General features: G+C 39.4%; 3 protein-coding genes across 3 annotated transcripts; 1 reads left to right on the plus strand and 2 right to left on the minus strand.

The window, feature by feature from the left end:
* Window positions 1–302: 302 nt before the first annotated feature.
* On the minus strand, window positions 303–1,990 carry K441DRAFT_673256 (uncharacterized protein; the record flags this gene model as incomplete). The annotated part of the gene is made up of 6 exons (XM_067650634.1): window positions 303–397; window positions 510–782; window positions 836–1,090; window positions 1,152–1,344; window positions 1,441–1,534; window positions 1,596–1,990. 6 exons carry the CDS (start codon window positions 1,988–1,990, stop codon window positions 303–305), a joined length of 1,305 nt encoding a protein of 434 aa, XP_067509225.1.
* Window positions 1,991–2,656: 666 nt separating this feature from the next.
* K441DRAFT_673257 (uncharacterized protein) lies at window positions 2,657–3,368 on the plus strand (the record flags this gene model as incomplete). The annotated part of the gene is made up of 3 exons (XM_067650635.1): window positions 2,657–2,668; window positions 2,749–2,767; window positions 2,917–3,368. 3 exons carry the CDS (start codon window positions 2,657–2,659, stop codon window positions 3,366–3,368), a joined length of 483 nt encoding a protein of 160 aa, XP_067509226.1.
* A 368-nt stretch (window positions 3,369–3,736) lies between these two features.
* On the minus strand, window positions 3,737–5,546 carry K441DRAFT_158752 (uncharacterized protein). The gene is made up of 3 exons (XM_067640243.1): window positions 5,133–5,546; window positions 4,850–5,056; window positions 3,737–4,713 (listed from the first exon to the last, which is right to left on the minus strand). The coding sequence occupies exons 1-3, from the start codon at window positions 5,248–5,250 to the stop codon at window positions 3,983–3,985; spliced, it is 1,056 nt and encodes a 351-aa protein (XP_067509227.1). The 5' UTR covers window positions 5,251–5,546; the 3' UTR covers window positions 3,737–3,982.
* Window positions 5,547–21,173: the final 15,627 nt, after the last annotated feature.

Genomic DNA, 21,173 nt, shown 5'->3' on the forward strand with positions numbered 1-21,173 from the left:
CAAGAACATACGACGCAAAACTGGTCCTATGTTTACATCTTACTACATCACAAGTGCTTCAAGCCTTTCTATATATTCATAATATTATGGATATTCATTCATAAGGACTTTCAGATTATCCAATCATTATCACTCCTTATGAATGAATATATCGTTAAGAAGCAATGAATAAAATTATCATTGCGAACACTGGAAAGATTTGGAAGGATTTAGGATCTTTGGGCTTTTTCTAATGATTACAGGCAGACGACCTTCTATCGGATCGGACAATTTGTTCCAAGTTTTTGCCGATTTGTTCAATATTATCTGGATCCTCTCATCCATCGTCTTTGGTATCCAAATTGTTGCAGTGCTTGTATCCAGGCCAGGCCAATTAGGAATTTTAGTGAGCTCAAGGCTTTTAGCAGTGTACTCATCTGAGTTTTGTTTCCAGAGATGGATATCCAATGCCGTCGGCGAACGAAGGGTGGATACGCCGCGATCAGTTCCATTAGCCGTCATTTGCGCACTATCATTTTTGACCACTATTTCAGAACCAGCGCCCACTTCCTCCTTGCTGTTGATTGGATCCAATGATGTAGATGCCTCTCTGCCGGAATCCGGTGGCAGTACGCTAGGTTCAGCTGGCTGAGGCATTAAGTCTTGAATTTCGTTTGGGATCTTTTGAATAATCGGGAGACTCCGTGAAGAGGTCTTAATCATTACATACTCTCCACAGTTCGAAAAATTCACAGTGTGACCCCAACCTTCAGCGGTTAAGCAGCGGTGGGGCATGGCGTTAGCTAAAACATTGTCAGCAATTCCCAAATCTTCATGAGTATTTTATTGCACTTACCATGATTAAATGTCCACAGGAAGGTGTCACCAAGGAGACTAAATGCCAACAGAGGCTTCTCAGGGTGAAACATTGCGCTGACTTGTTGTAACAACCCTCGAATTGGCAAACGAACGTAATCCGTGGTGAAGCTATTCATCAGAACTTGTCGTGGTTTCCCAACCTCATGGATCTCATACACAAGAAGACCCATTGGCCTCGTCTCCACACATGGGTTGTCTATGAAGAAAATGTATCGACCGTCTGGACTCTGGACTGAGTGTTATCCAATAGAGATAAGTCCCTGGGGGTGGCAACCGCCAGCTTTTTAACAGACCATCATTCCAAAATGATTCCAGGGATTCGTTAGAATTTAAGTCAAGCAGTAATGGCTTCAACTCCAGGTTTGACATTTCGTTAATACTAGGCAATGAATAAAAGGTACGCAGGACAGTGAAGTGTTTGAGATCCGCGCTGATAGCAGTGGGAAATTGCATTTCCCAAGCCGAGCTGGTCATAACCGAATCCCACTGTGAGGATTATTGCATTTGTATCCGAATCTCGGTTTGCTCTAATGGAATCCGAAGATCGGCAAGGCGAGATGGGGGATCTGAATTCAGCCATACTTCATAGCGGGCGGTCCATCCTAGGGTAATTTCCTTGAGTTCTTTACTCCATGACTTAAAAGAAATGAAGTCCGATGTTGTTTTCTGATATAGCCTGCCTATTTTTTTAGTCGACATTCAAACATTAAAGGTGTCCGTTTAAGACTTTAACTGACTTTGACGGCCATATGCTAAGGACACCAACATGCCGACCATCAGGGGTAGCTTCCGATATTTTGCTCAGATACTGACTGCTTGTTTTTGCACTAGTGATAGTATCTACAGATAAACTGTCAACTTGAACATTGTTGGCCTTAAGTAATCGACTAGATGTGAAATCCGTCACTTCCTCCCAGATGATGCAGGGAGATTTCATTAGTTGAGCACCCCACTCCACTTGTATTCTTTCTAGCTGAGATGTTAGACAGAGACTGTCGGCGTAGATTTTACGTGTCTCTTCCTCCCTGGGCACATTACTGTTCATTCGTTGCTTGGCCCAATCAGACCAGCCTTGTAGCGCTCTAGATTGTGGAGGTGTTTTAAATACGTAAGAAGCCTCTATCCAAGCCATTAACGCATTTTTTTGTGCTAGGAATTGATTTAGAGCCGCCAAAAGCTCACTCCAGGCTGCGTGTGAAGCTTCAGGCCTTTCTTCCTTGTATGCTCTTTGTAAATGGAATTCACTTCCCTGGAGATGGTGGATCCAGAAAAGAGCTGAGTAGTTGCATAATGGGAAAGTGTGGTCTAGCATGTCAGCATCAACGTTGTGACCAATCTGACCACCCAATGGCTGCGCAGGCAAAGTGAACGTAAGATACTGAAGACAATCTCGAGCAACCTGAAAGGGTGAAATTGTTCCGGTTTCAACAAGAGGGTTTCTGGTGACAGAAAATGGCAGCGAGAAGTACTGTCGACCTGAATCAGGTTATCTTGCCACCGACTCAGCTACCTCTATTGACTCGGTCATTGACTCAGCCATTAACTCGGTCACCTACCCCGTCTTGACTCAGTCACCTACCCCTTGTTTCCATTGCCACCCCCCTCCCCCCTTCTCGTTCTCATTTCCTACACCTTTCTTATGTATATATAAAGGCTCTTAGAGCCACACTCAATAGACAGAGTCCTCATTCTTTTCTTACAATCGGTGCACGGACATCCGATCGACAAGTACTCTTTGGCCGAAAGATGTATAAATCTGTAACAAGGAACGTGCTCGGAATACCTTGAGTCGAGCAACATGACCCTTTCGGTGAGACTAGCACAGACCATAACAACAACTCGGCTCAAATCCTCACAATAATCGGGGGTAGAATTCCTTATACTTTGAAGCTCGCCCAACTCGAGTTCAGTGAGTGGCCGCTGCGCATACGTTAACCATGTGATGATACATTTTGCCAATTGTTGATCAGCGCCAGATTTTCCACAGATACGATCGGTTATTCGCAAGTACATGTCGGGAAGGCCTTCCGGATGAAATCCTTACTAATGTATATGTAGACTACGAGGATGATCTCACCCTTGAACAGAAAACGGGTAACTCCCCTGGATCTACTGGATTCGCCCGATATGAGGAGTTCCTCAGCCGAGAGCTTCCTCGCCATGTCCGTAAGGAACTGGAACTTGCTATGGATTCCGAACTTGAGCTAATTGAAGATAGACTCAAGAGCCAGCTTGTGGATATTGTTCGCGACTGCCAAGAGAAGCTTTTCCACATCTATCAGGAATCACTTCAACCACCTATCTCTTCTAATGAACCAAGTGTTGACGCCCCTGTCACAGAGATATTTCCGGCCGCTGGCAATTCAAATACTGTTGTGCCTCCGAGATCGTCGGTTAGCATCGAGAATGAGAACCAGTTAGCCACATCTGTACCGCCTTCGTATCTGGCGCTACACTTTTCGCAATTGGACCAATCCCTTTTTCCCGGACCATTCTTGGAACTTAGCTAAGCGTCTAACGCAGGGCATAGCTCACTTGGCTGGCTGCTTCAGCCAGTGACAAGCAATGTTAATGATGTGTGGAGCTAAATCCAGGAATAGCCTATCTAGGGATGGGATACTTTTATAGATAGTGTCTGCCATAGAGGTCCTGGGGGTTGAACTTGAGTGATATTAGGAAATTTAGAGTACCATAGATTTCAATTTTGTATAGAGGTGTATGGAGGTGCGGCATTCATAGAATTAAGCATGGGCGGTTTCCACGCCTTTACCCCGGTCACTGCTCTCGATCAACGCACTTCCTTCTCGTATAAATATATCGACTATTTCTTCGACGTGACTCATCTAGCAACCTCTATGCTATATATAAACTTGACACCCTAAAAACAAAGTTGACCTCACTGCCCTTTCAATACTAAATAATCTCAAATACACGAAAGAGTGGTGATATTATGCTTTTATGTGAGCTAATCTAGCGTGATAGGTGTCCAACAGCCAGGAAGACTCATCAGAATTGCTCTACAATATGATCGAAGCTGATGTGATCCAACATCTTCTATCCCTCAAAGTAGGTATCGTTATCATACAATAAATAGCCCGCTCACCTCCTTCCACGTATCCCACACTTACGAGTCTCCACCAGAATCACCACCCCATCCACCACTGTAAGCACTACCGTAATACGTCGTCGTAGTAGTTGTAGTGGGGCAAGCCTCCATACATTTCGAGAGGCACTGCAGAAAGAGGAACGCGAGCCATATACTAATAAGCGCGACAGCGACCAACATGATAGGAAGCACGACAAGGAAAAACAGCGCAAGAATCGGCAGTACGCAAAGCTTAGCTAGTGCCACGCACGCGAACAGAAGCAACCCGTACGACGAAGGGTATTGCGGCGTGTTGTTCCAGACAGGCTGATTCGAAATTGTCTGCCCTCCCAACGAGGTCTCGAAGGCTGCTGCATATTGCACACTCGCTGCTATCCACAAGGCTGCGGCTGCGACCATTAGGCTTGCATCAAATAGTGCAACACCTATCGCAATTGTCTTCCGTGAAGAATGGCTGAGCAAGTATGCGGCAACGGCAGCGGCAATGCCAATCGGTCCGGCCACCAAGGATGTCACTGTCAATCCGGCAGCAGCGTGTATGAGAGATTCACGGTGGGCTTTACTGGCAGATGTGTTATCTGTCATGTTGTGACCCCACGAGTCCCAGAACGATTGAAGGCTGATAGCGGTCACATTTGGCATGGATGCTTTCTCGATATCTTGCTTGATGACGGCGTCAAGGTCAAGAGGATGGATGAACTTATTGGTGCAATGGACTTCATTCTTGTCCGTAAATTCCCTACACACGCCTAATACACATCGCATTATTCGTAAGCTGACTAGTTCTGCAAGTCTCCGAAGCTGGTATATTGAAGCGATTGAAGAAAGCGCCGCGAGCAGCAAGGGTGAGTAGCAACAAAAGGAAGTATCTAGAGGGAAACCAACCTGACATCCCAAACCGGTAAATATCTGGTAGCGCGGAGAGGTCTTCTTTCAACTTTTCTTCGTCGTAAAGTTGGACATTTGTCGTATTTTGGACCATTGCATTGTATCGAAAAGCTAGAACTTGCGGGTTGATAGAGAACAAAGCGAATGAATGTGTTGCAGGAGACATGCATCCTATTGGCATGAGGAGCGAAAAGCCGAATGCCACTTCAATTTACTTGTTAGCCTCACTTTTAAAACCCGTGGTAGGAGGAAAGCGTGACAGTTCACGAATGATACATACCAATAGCCATGGCTACAAACCAGATCCTTGTGAGGCTTGATTCATCGAGGGCTTTGTGGATTAGGTTGGAGACACCTCCCTTCAACCTCTCACCTCTTCCATCTTTGAGTTCTGACATTGCCCAATTGGTTCTGATAATATTCTTAACTTTCTTGTAAAGGGCAAAGAATGTGATTATTTGTCGTGCTCAGTATCTCGTTGATGCCATCCGACGAACCAACGGAAATGGTTGCTCGTTAGTGTTTAATCGATACGTTGACTAGGCTTGCAAAAATCTGCAAGAATGATAAGACCGAGGTGTAACTGCAATGAAAAAGAATGAAAGGGAGATCGTCTGAGGTATTATAAAAGGCGATAGTATATAAGGAATGAGGACACTTTCCCGTTAATGACAGAGTATAGAACTAAGCAAGAGTAGACAGATTTGAGTAGAAAAAAGAGGCGGATATCAGGAGACATTAAAATAAGATACATTGCGAAAGGTCAAGAAAGCATAAGGGATTCTCTTCGACCTGAAGCGCTGTGGCACGAGGGCTTGAGGAGTTTAGAGAGTTTCAGAGGCGCCAAAATATTAGTTTTCCATGCTTAATGCATGTGAAGCTCGGCTTGAAGCTGGGCATTCGACTGTGTGGAAGATTGGCATTGCTTGGCGACTCGTATAAGAAAAAGGGGTTCGATTGCTCCTAAAATAAAATTAACAACTACTAAGTATGCTCCCATTGACTACCTATCTTCGCGAAGATATAACAATAGTTCACGGCTCAAAAGTACTGTTGGTGTTTGGGCAGAGTGTGTACCAACTTACTGGCAGGTTGCGGGGGAAAGGGGGGAGCGGGGCGGGAGCCGTGCTAAAGGAGCACGGATCAGGAGATTAGAAAAGTGGAAGATTCCGTTTTGTCTCGGTCATGCTAAACCCTTCTCAGCGAGAGCAACTGTTACCCCATAAATCTCATCTCATTCTTCCGAGTGCCACAATTTTTGTTCGTTAACATTTCAATTCAACGATTTTCGATATCGCTGTTGCCAGCAAGCTAAATACAGCTTCAAACATCTACCATTACTCTATCATTCCCTTAGATTAAGCCTCTGATCAACCATATAAACGAGGCGTAAAATATTGAAGTTGGTGGCGGTCGGTTAAAGTATTGGCTCGACTTGTTCAGTAAAATCTCTTTAGTACGATACCGTTTGTTCGGCCGAGCGTATCGTAATACCAATGGTATTATTATATCAAGAGTTACAGGGTCAGGGAGGTTCGGTGTCGCCCCCCCCGTGCGCGCAGCAGCGGTGGCATCTAATTTCGCTTGAGCTTCGCCTAAATTAGTATGTAGAGCTAGCAGAATTAGATGTAGTGGCCGCTTGGACGTCGCCGCCTTGCATTAAAGCCATTCGCAATATCTCTTCCTTACCAATATTGTGATCTTTGTTCTGGATCGTGGTATAACTCTTGTCGTCGCCTCCATCGAATATGGCGCCCAACATGCGCGAATGGCAACATGTCTTCCTGGAAATCCTTATTAACGCAGGCGCCACTAATTGACAGTGTGGTGTTTAAGCCAAGTGTTCTCGCAGAGCTGTTTAATAAATTTAACGGAAACTAGAGAGGTACGGAAGGACGAGGCTTAGTTGTATACACTTTGGCCTAAAGAGGGCGCTGAGCTCTTAGATAATTGTTATATTACTCTACCAACTTAATAAGGCACCAAATCTATATCTAGATGAGATAGCTTAGTATATATACGACAGTTTTAGAGTTATAGTAAGCCCGCAGACGATTGCTATAGAGTTAAGAGTTGCTAGCTGGAGTAGGAAGCTAGGAAGCTATATTCTAAATATATGGATAAGGAAATAACTAACTTATATAAGGCTTGTTGTGTTGCTTTAGAGCGGAGTTAGGAGGACCGCAATTAATATTAGGCCAATATCTTACAGTTTACTGTTAAGCAACTTATCTTTATAGATAAATCTAGCGCTAATTTAAAGACGGGTATACGGAAGTTGGCTTAGGCGCTAGTAGGCACGATGCTAATCCTGTATACTCTATATAATCGCGGCGAGCAGTGGCTTAATATTCTGCCTGCGTATACTGTCGATGGTATACTAGTATCGTTAGTATATAGCGGCATAATAAACGCGGATAGATATAATTACTGGATTAAACACTACCTCCTGCCTTGTTATAATCCTTATCCAGCTCTAAGGTTAGTAGTTGTTATAAATAATATAAGCTTCCACTATTTAGAATAGATTAAGTCTCTTTTTACTAAGCGCGGTATAGTGCTCGTCTATTTGCCTATATATTCGCCTAATCTAAATCTAATTAAGGAGTTCTTTAATAAGCTAAAGGAGTATATTTAACGGCATTTTAGATTATAGAGGAGTAAGCCAGAGCTCTAGGGTAATGAGTTTAAAGACTTTCTACGGTGGTGTGTGTTACGGCTTGTATAAATATTTCTAAACCGAAGCTTGTAGAATGCTATATTACGAAGATACTAAGCTAAAGAGAAGGAAAAGGGGTCGCTAGGACCGATGTAAACAAATATATAGGGTGAGCCGCTAAGGCGCTAGCTTTGGGCGGGCCAATCGCAGATCGGCAGAATATAGCAGAATTTGGTAGGTAACGTGCGATAGCGCCGTTACGGTGTGTAGATACTATAGGTAGAAGGAGTAATAGCGCTAGAGCCTACTTTAGCCATAGCGGGTATATATAAGGAAGGATTAATAAAAGAGTTAGTAAGTTATTAGATTAAACCTTATAATCCTTAGCGTGGTATTTTTTAGTAGGAGTTAGACGTTGCCTTAGTTAGCTTACTATATTACAGAACTCTTATATAAATTACTAGTAAAGTCTATATTCTACCCTAAACTTTTAGGTAAAGCTATACTGGCGTAAAAAATCTACTACTTATCTTCCTCTAAATCCTTAACACTACTAGAAAGTTAAGTAACTCGTAAAGTCCTTTAGTTCTTAATATCCTAATACACCTATTTAGTAATTGCCTCTAGTACTCCATTATTAATTATTATATTAACTAGCGTCTTACCCTCTTTATTTAGCTTCTACTCTCTAATAATCCTTAAGTCCCACCGCTTTTTATAAGCAACTTAATAGGCAGCCTTAAGATTACTCTCCTACTCTAGGTCTTCTTGTACTAAGAGCTTCTACTAGTTAAAATACTCCCGTAGATTAGCTATATGATTTAAGCCTTGCAAATAAGGTAGAGGAACTATAGGTAATAATCTTACTATTAGGTCTTACCCTAATGGTAATATAGCTAGACGCCTATACTGCCTACTAGTTAAATTAATATAGAATTAATTAACAACGCTAGGTATTAGGAATAGGGCAAATTGCCGCCATGTAAGGCAAATTGCCGTCACGTGTTGCCGCGGCACTACCGTAGCGAGGAACCTTAAGTTCCTTAACCCTTACCCCTATCTATAAAAATAAGAACAATAACCATCATACTATCTACGAACCGTAGCTACGTAATATCCCCTTGTGAGTCCAACACTAATTAGTGGTTAACTTTACAGTTATGCCATAGAACAGCTAGGTATTCACTAAAAAGAGACGAGCCACTGTACCAGTGCTACTCGTGCTAAGGGAAGCTGTCTTTTAAGGTTAGAACTGGTTCTAAATCTTAAATAAAACTCTTCCACGAATCTAAGGATCTAAAGGCTAGAACTAGTCCTAAGCCTTCCCCAGATTATAAATTCTTGCGTTTATTATATAGAACAACACGCTTTATAAGTCTTCGTGATTTAAGGCTAGAACTGGTCCTAAGCCCTATAATCGCAAATATATGTTATAAACGCGTACTAAACGATAATCCCTATACTACTAATATTCCCTTTCTCTAAAGATATAACTATGGCCACTCTAAACAATTGGAGAGACTCCTTACTATTAGGGGTAGCTATATACGCGAAACTTATTAATAAAGATTGGGATGTATTTACCTTTAATGTAACAACCTATACCGTAAAATAAGTTAACGGCTTTCTTCTATACTATATTCTATTCTACTAAGATAGCTACTACGCTGATTTATAGTTATAGGAATACTTTAGGAAGGATTTTATAGAATAGACCGCCGATACCTAGGCACTTAGTAATGTTAATATTATTTAGGATTTTTAAGACTCCCTCTAAAGGAATAGGGTATATATTGCTAAGGACGGTAACCTAATTGCTAGTAATATTCACGCTATTCTTACTAATATAGAAGAACTAGTATAGATGGAAGCTAAGATTATATGTTAACTACGGAAACCTAAAACTAACCTATATTTTTTGGAAGGTAACTTTAATTTAAAATGAAACCCCTAGAACGCTACTCTCCTACCTAAAGGTGCTCTACTACCTAGAGGTGCTCTTCCTCTACCTTTACTACCTTTAACTCCTCTATCCTAGCTAACCGATGAGCTTTTATCTTAAGAAGTTATAAATCTAATAAAGGTATATTTAGACGAAGAGAAGAAGTTTAAAGGAGAATTATACAATATACTTAGAGTAAAACTATAGGTCTTTTATAACTGCTATAATAAGGTTAAAATTTAACGCNACTAGTTCTATTATNCTTTCTCTNTTATATTAAAGGGACGGGNNGNNACGTTCTATTACGACTATATTATAGGTAAAAACTATAGCTTTAATATAATGCTTTAGCTTACTAGAGCCTACTTTGAAACTAATAAAAACCGCTAACTCTATATATCCGAATGGCGGGAGACTATATTCTAAAGAGTTATCGCTTCTAACCTAATAATAACTTACCTAGAGTGCCTTTAACTACTCTTTAATAAACTCTAGAAAATCTAATATAGACTTACTAAAACTTACTAAAATAAGAACAGCCTAAGGGACTAGGTTATCTTAGTATGCTATAGCGTTCCTAAGTATAACTTGGCGCTATATAAACCTATAAATACATTTAAAGGAGTATATACTAAGCTACGCTCCGCCGTAGGTACTATAATGCGAATATAAGAATCTTAATAGCTCTATACTAAAAGCCCTACCTAACTAAGCGTTCCCAACTAATATGATTATAACTAGACTAATTAAATATATAGCGGCCGTAGTAGGGAATACGGTAAAGGGTATAATTAATATCAACTATAAGGTAATTATGGAGGTCCTTATAGAGGTTCATTTCGAAGTAATTGCTAAAAGAAGTGCTACGTTTATAAGAAGCTAAATTGCTAGTTAACTAGATACTCCCTTAATAAGCGAAAAGAGGTATATAATAAGTTCCGTTAAAATATAAGAAACGTCAGAAATTATAAGGTTACTACAGCCTACTTCTAAAGCTTCCTAGTTTAATATAAAGGCGTAAAAGACCTTAAGGGTAAGGTTAATAAGACCAAATAGCTCCTTATAGATATAGAAATTAAGGACTACTTACCTAACTAATACTTTACTAAGTATAGTAAGGTAAATGGTATATAAACTATTGCTATTCTTAATAACCAATCTACGCTCCATTTTATTATAAAGTTAGATATCTTTAATAAGCTAAAGGAGAGCTCCGCGTTTTTCTTTAATAATAGATACTTAGCGAATGTCTTTTATAGTATTATGCCGGATACTAGAGCCGCAGGAGTATCTATAGTAGGAGAACCTTAAGTTTAAGCCCTTTAGTAGCTTAATAGCTCTGTTTAGATTAATTATTTAACGGTAGGCTAATATATAATTTGTTTTGGCAAAGGTACTGCGATCTCTCTTAGCACAATTAGGGTTTAAACCCCCTTAGGGTATATTACTTTTTACGTTGTTCCTATAAACACCCTATTTTTATTTTGTATTAGAGATATAAATAAACTAGGCGTTAAGTTTAATAACCTTAAGAATATGCTTGTGTAGGGAGATAATCGGGTGCCTATTGTACGTAAGTAGGGTTACCCTTAGCTGCTCTTTTAATAACTAGAAAAGAGTGTTACTTAGAGCTATTTAACTAAGTTAGAGTTACGCTAACTATACCGTTGTTTTAGTTACCTATTAGTTTACTAATTACTTAGGGTTCTTTAGTAAGTAGGCTATGAAGTTAAGGTTAAGGTAATTAAGTATTTTATAAAATATTATTATTACTGTTAAATAAACCAGAGGTCCCCTAGCCGATTTAAGTTTACCCTTAAAGATGACTATAACTTTAACTTCTGTATTATTGTTGATATTATATACCTTAGCGGTAAGCTAGTACTCTAAGTTGTTGACTTCTTAACCTTTTTCTAAGCTGTATGATTCTTAAAGGATATATTAGCTAGGAACGTATAGGATACCCTTTAGTTATGCTAGATTAATGTCTACCTAGGACCCCCTAATTAAATCGTCTATAATGTAGGAAAGAACTTCTTATCTATAGAGTTCCGACAATAAATAAAGGCAATGGCAATTGAGGTTAAGGAAGTCCCTATTAAGGTATATAATAGTATTGGAAAAGTAGAGCGATATTACGCGCTATTACGCCGCGTATATAAGATTATCTCTTTAGAACTAAAGGATGTTAGCGAAGAACTTACCTTATAAATAGCTGTTAAAGCTGTTAACGATTCCGCTAGCCTGGATGGACTTATACCTATATTACTAGTCTTTAGCGCCTACCCACGAATAACTAACGATTTTCCACTATCTCCCTCTATTGTGTAATAAGCTAAGGCGATTTACAAGGCAATAAAGGAGGTGTAACGCCTCTATGCTATACGCTAGGTTAATAACGTACTAGGAATGAGAAATGGCCTAAATACCTTAACTGCGCTTGATTTACCACTCTAGTCTAAAGTACGCATATAGCGTAAAAGGGGAGGATAGTTAGGCCCATATTAACTTATTATAATTAATAGTTAAACTTATACTATTTAGATGCCTTATAGACCTACCTAATTCTATTTAACTGTTATTAAGCCTTACTATAAAGATAATAATTTTAAGCCTTTATAGGATGCCCTAGAAGATACCCTAAAAGAGAACTATAACTAATATACTCTAGAAGGCGACTACGATTTTAATATAATTATAGTAGATACGCTATAACTACGACGCGGTAGAGGTTGCTTAAAGGGATTATAAAATTGCTAATACCTTATTAATTTTAAAGAACAATTTATTGCCGCTATTAAGAATAAAGTTAAGTTATTAATGGCCTTTATAATAGCTAAAGAGAAGGCTGACTTTAAGCTCGCAAAACAGCTCTAAAAGGAAGGTTATATTATAACCCTAGGAGCTCCTTTCTAAGCATCCGACAAGCAGGAAATTGACGGTTTTATTATAAGAGGAATCTTTAAATTTAAGAAGTATAACCCTACTAAGTTTAATGGAATTCGCATCTTTAAGTTAAGAATGGTTAATGAGATTAAGGGTAAAGCTACTAACGCCCTATTTAAGAAATTAAGGCTTGTTATTTAAGGTTATAACAATAATAGTAAGGAGGTAATTTTTATATAATCTCCTATAATATAACGAGCTAGTTAGCGAGTTATTATTATACTAGCTCCCTCCTTAATAAAGAATAGAATAGCAGTTTATTTATAAGATATTACTTAGGCCTATACCCAATTAGAGACGCGCCTTTAGTACTTAATACTGGCATACCTTCCAGAGTAAATTCGCTACCAATATCCTAAAGATATAATTATGGTTATACTTAAGCCACTATATAGAATTGCAGAAGTAGGAACTTATTAATAGGCTACCTATAGTAAGCACTATAAAGAGAAGCTTTTAATAACTACTTCTATATTTAATCCCTACTTCCTTATTACAACTACGGGAACTCTATTTAGAATTATTGGTATATAAACTAACAATATAATTATCTTAGGAGACGACTAATTTTTAGCTCTTAAAGAAGACGAGCTAGTAAAGGTAAATCTTATAGCAAAGCTAAAGGAAAAGCTTAGTTTAATAATACTATTACTCTTTAATAGATGTATCCTCTCCCTAAATAAGGATTCTATTACTCTATGCTAGAAGGGTTAAGGTAAAAAGATTAACGTTATTAACGCTAATTCTCCAAAGTAAGGATATATGGAGTAACGCGCTTATAGAGCTTATATTGCTTCTATTTATTAACCTAAGGCTTTATTTAATCTCTCTGTTACCGCCTAATACTAGAAACCAACTAAGGATAATATCCTTGCCCTAAATAAGCGTCTTTTTTAGTAAATAAACCATCTTAATTGGGGACTACTCTATATGCCTATTAATCTTCCTACTGCTAAGCTCTTTGTATTTGTTAATAGATTGTTTATAAATAATAAAGATTTTAGCTCCTAGTTAGGATATAAGATTATTATTATAAATGAATTTACTAGAGAGAATAACTTTATAATTTATAGTAATCTTATCTATTAGAGCTTAACTAAGAGCAAGCGCGTTACCTAAAGTGTTTTGGCGTTAGAGATATATAAAATAGTTAGCGGAGTTAATATAGCAATTATAATTGGAACTACCCTAAAGATAATTATAGATTAACTCGAACTTTCTGTTATCCCTATAATTATATACACTAACTTATATTCCCTCTATAAGTATTTAGTTAAGCTTAGTACTATGAAAGAGAAGCGCCTTATAATTAATATTATAGTACTTTGGTAATCCTATAAGTGTTAAGAACTCTTTAAAATTTAATGGATTAATGGCTAAGATAACCTAGTAGATATAATGACGAAGGCGAACCCAAACAAGGCACTAGAGACGTTTATTAATATAAATACTCTATATATACGAGTTAAAGGTTAGGTTAAAAGGGAGTCTTTAGAAATTTCTTAATTACGTGAGGTCTTAAGATGTCTAGGAACTTTAACCGGCGGTTAAAGTTGTCTAATTGGTTAGATTCTCTTGCTAAGACTTTTTAGAGCATGATATTCTATAGACCCTAACTTAATCCAGCCAATTAGGATTTTCCATCCCCGGGATGGAAAATTACCATTAGCTTGCTTACTGCTAGCGCCTTAGCGGCCTACCCGTCTTTGCTAACTGCTATATTGTCGCATAGTGTTTGGTCTTGTTATACACTATCTGGTATCGTTGCATCCTATCTGTTTATATATATATAAATAGCAACCACAAAAAGAAGAGTTGCTAGTGTTAGGAATAGGGCAAATTGCCGCTATATAAGGCAAATTGCCGTCACGTAAGGCAAGTTGCCGTTATGTGTCGCAGCGGCACTACCGTAGTGAGGAACCTTAAGTTCCTCGACCCTTACCCCTATCTATGAAAATAAGAACAATAACCATTATACTATCTACGAACCGTAGCTACGTGATATCCCCTTGTGAGTCCAACACTAGGAGTAGTAAGTGTAGGTAACTTAGTAGAGGTAAGTTAAGACTTCTTACTACCTCCCTTTTTCCAATCTTAAAGCTTTTTAAATAGCTTACTATAAGGTATATAAATAGTAGCTAAACTATCCTTAATAGCCCGCGCCTACTCCTTAAGGTCCTCCTATATTAGCTTATAGTTAACTTAGCAATAAATCTAGTACTAAAAAGAGCCTAGGTACCTCTTCTTATACTCCTACTCCTTATATAGCTTTAGCTAGAGCTTAGTAATCTTTAGGCGGGAGTCTAGAGAAGTAATATTACTAGCCTTGTGTTATTTAGATTGCGGTATACTTAGAGGCGTATCCTGCGAGGAGACAGTAGCAGCTAGCTATAATAATAACTGTGCGGCCATTATAGAATAATTAGCAGAGCGAGCGGTAGATCTAGCTTAATTATTTACCTTAATATATATAAAGCCGACTTTAACTAAGAGCTGCTTAGTAGAGCCATCTATATTCTAGTGCTTCTTTACTAAACCTATAAGTTTACTATTAATTAAGCTCTAGCTAGCTTCCTAACTAGGATTAATCTTAAACGTTACTTAAGTCTTATTCTTCTCTATATATAAAACCGACGCATTATATAACTTTTATATAACGCGATGGCTAGGAAGCTGCTGCTTAATAGCCTTATTAATTATAGGCAGTATATTATAACTATATGCGAACAAAAGGCTTAGGCGAGAGTTAGTAAAAGTATATATAACTATATTCTAAGTCCGTACGCCCTTCTTAAGCCTAGCTAATAATAGGAGATAATAGTTAAAAAAGATACCTCTACCGTTTAGCTTTACCTGCTCTAATTTATGCTTAAATTAAAGCCTTAGTAATAGCTCCTTCTCCTTACTTTCTGTTATTAAATTTTTAGGTATTAGCTCGGATACTTATAAAGGAAGTATAGGGGGTCTCCGCAATCAACGTGGGGTTTATATACGGTAGCTAGTATTATCTAAATTAAGCTTTAGGTGGAGGTACGGTAACTAATAATTTTATTACTAACTTAAAAAATAATAGGAACCTATATTTAAGAGCTGCGTAAGACACAGCAGCTACGGAGGAGCCCTTATTGTATTATAATCCTACAATTAATAAAAGCGTTAAACCTCCTCACGACCTGCCTCCTCCGCTACCTTAGGATCGTTCAATATTTCCTTAAGCTCGCCGTTAGCAAAAGCAGCTGCCTGCCGTGATAGTAACCCATTAAACGCTGTCGGTAGAGAGAAGTTAAGCTACGTGCCAATCTGGCTACTAAATGCGGGCGGCAGAGTCACGACCGTACTTATACTTAAGCTCTGCGTTAAGATAGGTGGTTAAGTAGATAAGGACAGTGTTGGCAACAGTCGAGGCCTTTAAAGGGGTGGACAAGAAGGACTTCCAACGGCGGCAGCGGCAGTACGTTTGGAGCTCATATTGACGAGGAAGGCTCTATTACACCAAGATCTAGAGCAAATATCACAATATTGGTAAGGAAGAGAAGTTGCGAATGGCTTCAATGCAAGGCGGCGACGTCCAAGCGGCCACTACATCTAATTCTGCTAGCTCTACATACTAATTTAGGCGAAGCTCAAGCGAAATTAGACGCCACCGCTGCTGCGCGCACGGGGGGGGGCGACACCGAACCTCCCTGACCCTGTACGTGTTGGGTGAATAAGTAGGAAAAAAAGGAGCTTAATACCTAAAAAGGCTTAGGATGTCTACCTCGCAGGCTAAATAGGGCCCTCTCCCATACAAATTCTCTACTGGTTATACCGATATTGGTAGTAGGTGCTTAACGATATTGCCAAAAGTCAGATTATCGTAATATTACACCAAAAACGGCTTGATTAAGGGGTGTAGATCGTAATGTAGAGGTTATCGTTATATCCGTTGAGGCACAACGCCAAGCTGGCTCGTGCGTGAACACCGGTATCAGATGTACACCTTGTCAACTCCGATTGAAAGCGCGTGTCGATCTTGGTGATCGATCGGCGGAATTTATACCTTTTGAGGTAATAAGCACGGCCATTTTAACGTATTTTCACCTACTTTTGGGTACAAATGTATGCATTTTGGTTAGTGTGATCAACACGCGCTTTCAACCGGATGCGCCGAGACGGTGTACAGTTCTCATCACAAAGGTTCGAATAAGAGCTTCCTATTGGCTAATCCTTATCGATATCGTTACGCCAGAATCAACGGGTTAAGGGATACCCCATGTCGTATTAAGGAGATTTTACTGCATTGTGAGGAAGGATATCGCTTAGGCTTGGCGCATAGGACAAGCACTGCTTAAAATAGCGAGTAAACCACCCGAAAATAGATACCAGTGTCCCAGGATACAGAGTTACTACTGTAATGTTATTTGCATCACTTTATGGACGCGCTGGGTAGGAGTGAATGAGTCAGACTCCAGATACTGGAACATTAGTGTCGTCCATAGGAACATTCCATCTGCGCCTGTGACAAGGTGGCTAGTTAGCCCCGAGGTGTTCGTATCTGAAGGTAACACGTCCTCCTCAATTAGGTCCTCTAGCTTTTTTGAACAGAATGTTCGAATATCTTGGGAAGAGGATCGATCAATAGCTAAGCGCTGAATTTTTGCTGTAATTTTGCTTAGATGTTTGACATCAGGCCGACTGAGAACCTTCCAAAATTTTGAATATGCCCTTGACAAACTCATGGCTGTCAACGCATTCATCTACCCCGTCCACTATAAGGAGCTGATTGTCAACCCTCTGGGCGCAAAGTAAAAGTGGATCCGGGGGCTGGTCGAGTGAGGCGATAGTTTGACCCATCGATTTCTCCCACATTGAAAAGAAAACATCTCTAGTACATCTTCGTCGTGTCGGGAGGCATGTAGAATGGGACAAAAGGGCACGACACGAAGCGACAGCAGTCTCGAGACTCCGAGTGCCGGAGCGGAAAAAAAAGTAACACATTTGCTCTTTGGTATTATTTTTCAATTCGTCTACCGCTGAGGCAGCGAGGATAGTTGTCGATCCAGGTTGGATTTAGCCTATTACCCTATCCTTGTTCCTATTCCGGTTGTACTACTACCCGTTTCAGTTACAGACCCCCCCTCCCTTTCCTATTTCTGACACTTACCTTATATATAAATAGCTTCTTTTCTTTATAGTTTGAATAGATAGAGTCCTTATTCTTATCTTACCATCAGTGCACGGACTACTGACCAACAGTTATAAGCCCGGGTAACTTGCTATACTACACCTTAATTGTCACGGTGCTGCAATAAAGTAGACTAAATAACTACGTTATAGTATAAAGAGGAGAAGAAGGTAAAAGGGGGTATTATACACAAATAGTAGGGCCAGCCGCTAAGGCGCTAGTGGTGGGCTAGCTAATAGTAGGAAATAGTATAAGACAGTACGAGACAGTATAAAACAGTATATGTCAGGTCAGTGCTATAACAGTACTTCCCTCCCCAGAAGGTTTGGTCCCTAAACCGTATAAGTAACTTATTTTTTACTATAAAGATATTACTTTCGCTTACCGCTTTTAACTAAGCTAATAGCGATTTTCTATACCGGGTATAGAAAATCCTAATTAGTTAGTTTAACAAATAAAGTTAGCAGAACTCTATACTACCACTATATAGCGCTTCTTAGCAAAAAACTAATTAATTAGATAACTTTAACTGCCGGTTAAAGTTCTATAAGATCTTAACCACTACAAATTATCTTTATAGTTAGTTACAGTTTTAGTATAACTCTCTTTTATCTTATATTTAGTCTGGGGGTCCTAGCTTCTTAGGGTATTATTTATAAAACTTTAGTAGTGCGCGCTTATACCCTTTTAGGGATTTCTTAGGTTCCTAGGTTTCCTTATTATAATACTTCCACTTAATATAATATATTAAGCCGTACTCGTCTATTTATTTATTATATATATTAAGGATCTTTTTAAATTCCTACTTATCTATAATATTGCCGTTATTATCCCTTTTAGCTATTCTGCCTATAATATTATAACATTCCTCTTTATTAATATATACTTAACCAGAGATCTCTTTAGGGAACTAGAGGCGGACTTTTAAAGTATAGAAAAACTTATTACTGTGGTTTGCAAAAGTATTGCGAAAATCAAATTAAGCGAGCCACGCACACACAACATCGACTTTTGGTCAGTTCACTATACAAATCGTATGCCTACCACGCCTGATACGCTTATATTTGCCTTTTATGCCGAAACGAATCCCTTAGTGGCAGCTTTATTAAATTCTAGTAGCTTTTCTATTTGATTAGTCTATTAAGTGTATTGCAGTAGTTACCAAGTTACACCTTTCAACTATATACCGATTTCAGCTTGACCTCTATAGGGAGGCATACTGTGACGGCTCGAACCATCGAACAAATGTCTCGACAGAGACTTGAACGAATGCTTGCAAGATCAAGCGAACGAATGCTGTATTACGAAGATATTAAGCTAAGGAGCAAGAGAAGGTGGTGAGGCCACGTCTATATACACACGCCAAGTCTTAAGCGAACCCCTGACTAGGTGACGCGCTCCAGCGCCGTCATACATACCCCCCCCTAATCTTAAGATTGGGCGGCTAAGAGCTATAGATAAGGCATATAAGAAAGTTCGTGATATATAATATTATAGTATTGAGTATACTAATATTTATATAGGCCCTTATTGCTTACCTAGAGGACCGCCTAACTGCCTTCCTTAACGAAATGGCCTGGTTCCTATAGGACGATTATAATATTATAGTATCCTTCTCATCGATTTGGCGAACTCTCCGACGTAATAGGTGGAGTAGAAAGGCCGTATAAAGGAGAGCGCAGGAGCGCTCTGAGGACCTATGTGCTGTATAGAAAGGACGCCAATATACATAGGACGTTGATCGCCTTATATTTATTGACGAATCAGGCGCCAATGAAAGGACTGGGTATAGGAAGTTTGGCTGGAGCCCCGTAAACGTTCCTGCGATTAATACTGTATTAATTAAGCGATTAGAACGCTGGAGTATTCTTCTTACCTATATAATTAACGGCTACCTCCCTAGGACTCTTATCTGGTAGGGCTTAATTACTACTAAAATATTTAACGCCTGGATTAAATCTACAGTTCTACCACATTATATTCCTAGCTATACAATCTTAGTATTAGATAACGCTTTAATATATAAAAGCCAGGTAAGGAAATGATTGCGTATATAGTAGAGCTATATATTCTAACTAGTAGATGTAGGAATTTATAAACCTCTGTGCAGCCGCCTAAATCTATATCGAGTATCTTCCTCCTTATTGCCCAGAGTTTAACCTAATTAAACTTTCTTTTTATGATCTAAAGGCGTGGATTCGATTAAACTTTGATATAATTAGGGACTATTAAAGCTTTAGTGCATTTCTGCAGTTTGGTATGCGGTGCATAGAATTACGTCGCTTAGCAGAAGGATACTTTCGGCGGGCTGGCTACCTAGTAGAGAACTAGTTAGGGACATAATCTTTTATAATCTAGTGCTGGGTACATAGAAATTAATAACTTACTATCTCTTTTGAATTGCTTGAAACGTCTTAAGCTCACGCCTTAGTTGTAGTAGGAGGCCTACTGCGAGGCCTAACTTCTCCTCCCATACCTGCCCACTTATCCCTATACGCAAGGCCTCTAAGTTATAGAAGTTCTTAATAAGTATATTAAGAATAAATTCAAGCTTAGTTTGAAGCTTTAGTATTATCTAGTTAGGCCGTTTTCTTACCCAGTTAAAGAATTCGTGAAGCCTTTCCTTAGAATCGGAGTCGCTAGTAATAGGACTAGTTGGCGGCGCTAGCGGCGGTGTAGGGGGGGTAGCTACTGAAGCCGGAGCTACCGGAGGTGGCTAAGGTGGTTGCTGAGGTGGTTAAAATAAGTTCTGTTGTCCTCCGGTGTTAGTATAGTAGTTAGGGGGGGGTCCTATAGGGGGGGGGGCATATTAGCCTTGGGTAGGATAATAGCCATAATTATTGACTCCTGATTGAAAATATCCTCCTGGCCCGTGCGCCCGCCACCCGCCCCCTCTCCCTATACCCCCCACAGCTCCATTCTTAACTAAAAGACGGACGGCAATAGCAGCAGGAGGTTCCTCCTTAGTAGCTTTGCCATCCTTAATTTGATTGCCCTAAGCCCTTATTATAAGGTGATTAACTGGGTGGTAAGAACGAGGAAGCTCTGGGTTCCCATTTACCTAGTAGGTCCCCCCACTATTGACGTATATTTTTACGCTGTAAGGCTACTAGAAGGCCACTAAAGGAGCTAGATTACTTAAAAGAACTTCTGCTAAGATGCTTTTAGGTAGGGCAAGACGCTAGGCAACAGTTGCACTTATATTACCCTTCTTCTTAGGTGTATTAGATGCACCTAGGTTAAGAATATTTAATAGATGCGCGCTTATCTGCGTACTGCCCAGTAAGGCAATACCAAAAGTATAAGGAGAGGCGTATTCCGGAGTAGGTGGAGGCGTCTCAATTAATATAACTACTACTTCCATACGTAGTCCTTTCTTCTTATTTATATGCCAGGTCCTTATAATTTCATTAAGCTCGTAGACATGTACTTTAGTGTAGATATCTTGCGGGACAATATCGCGAGCTATTATACGATTATAGGAAGCGGCTGCCCTAATAGAGTACTTACCCTTAAAGGATCTGTTTGGATAATTGGCTTTAACTTTATTAATTTAGCAGTCGATTTTAGTAAGAAGCTCTCTACTAATAATACGCTGCGCGGAAGTTAA

This window comes from Cenococcum geophilum (assembly GCF_001692895.1).
Source record: "Cenococcum geophilum 1.58 unplaced genomic scaffold K441scaffold_3, whole genome shotgun sequence".
Lineage (NCBI taxonomy): Eukaryota > Fungi > Ascomycota > Dothideomycetes > Gloniales > Gloniaceae > Cenococcum > Cenococcum geophilum.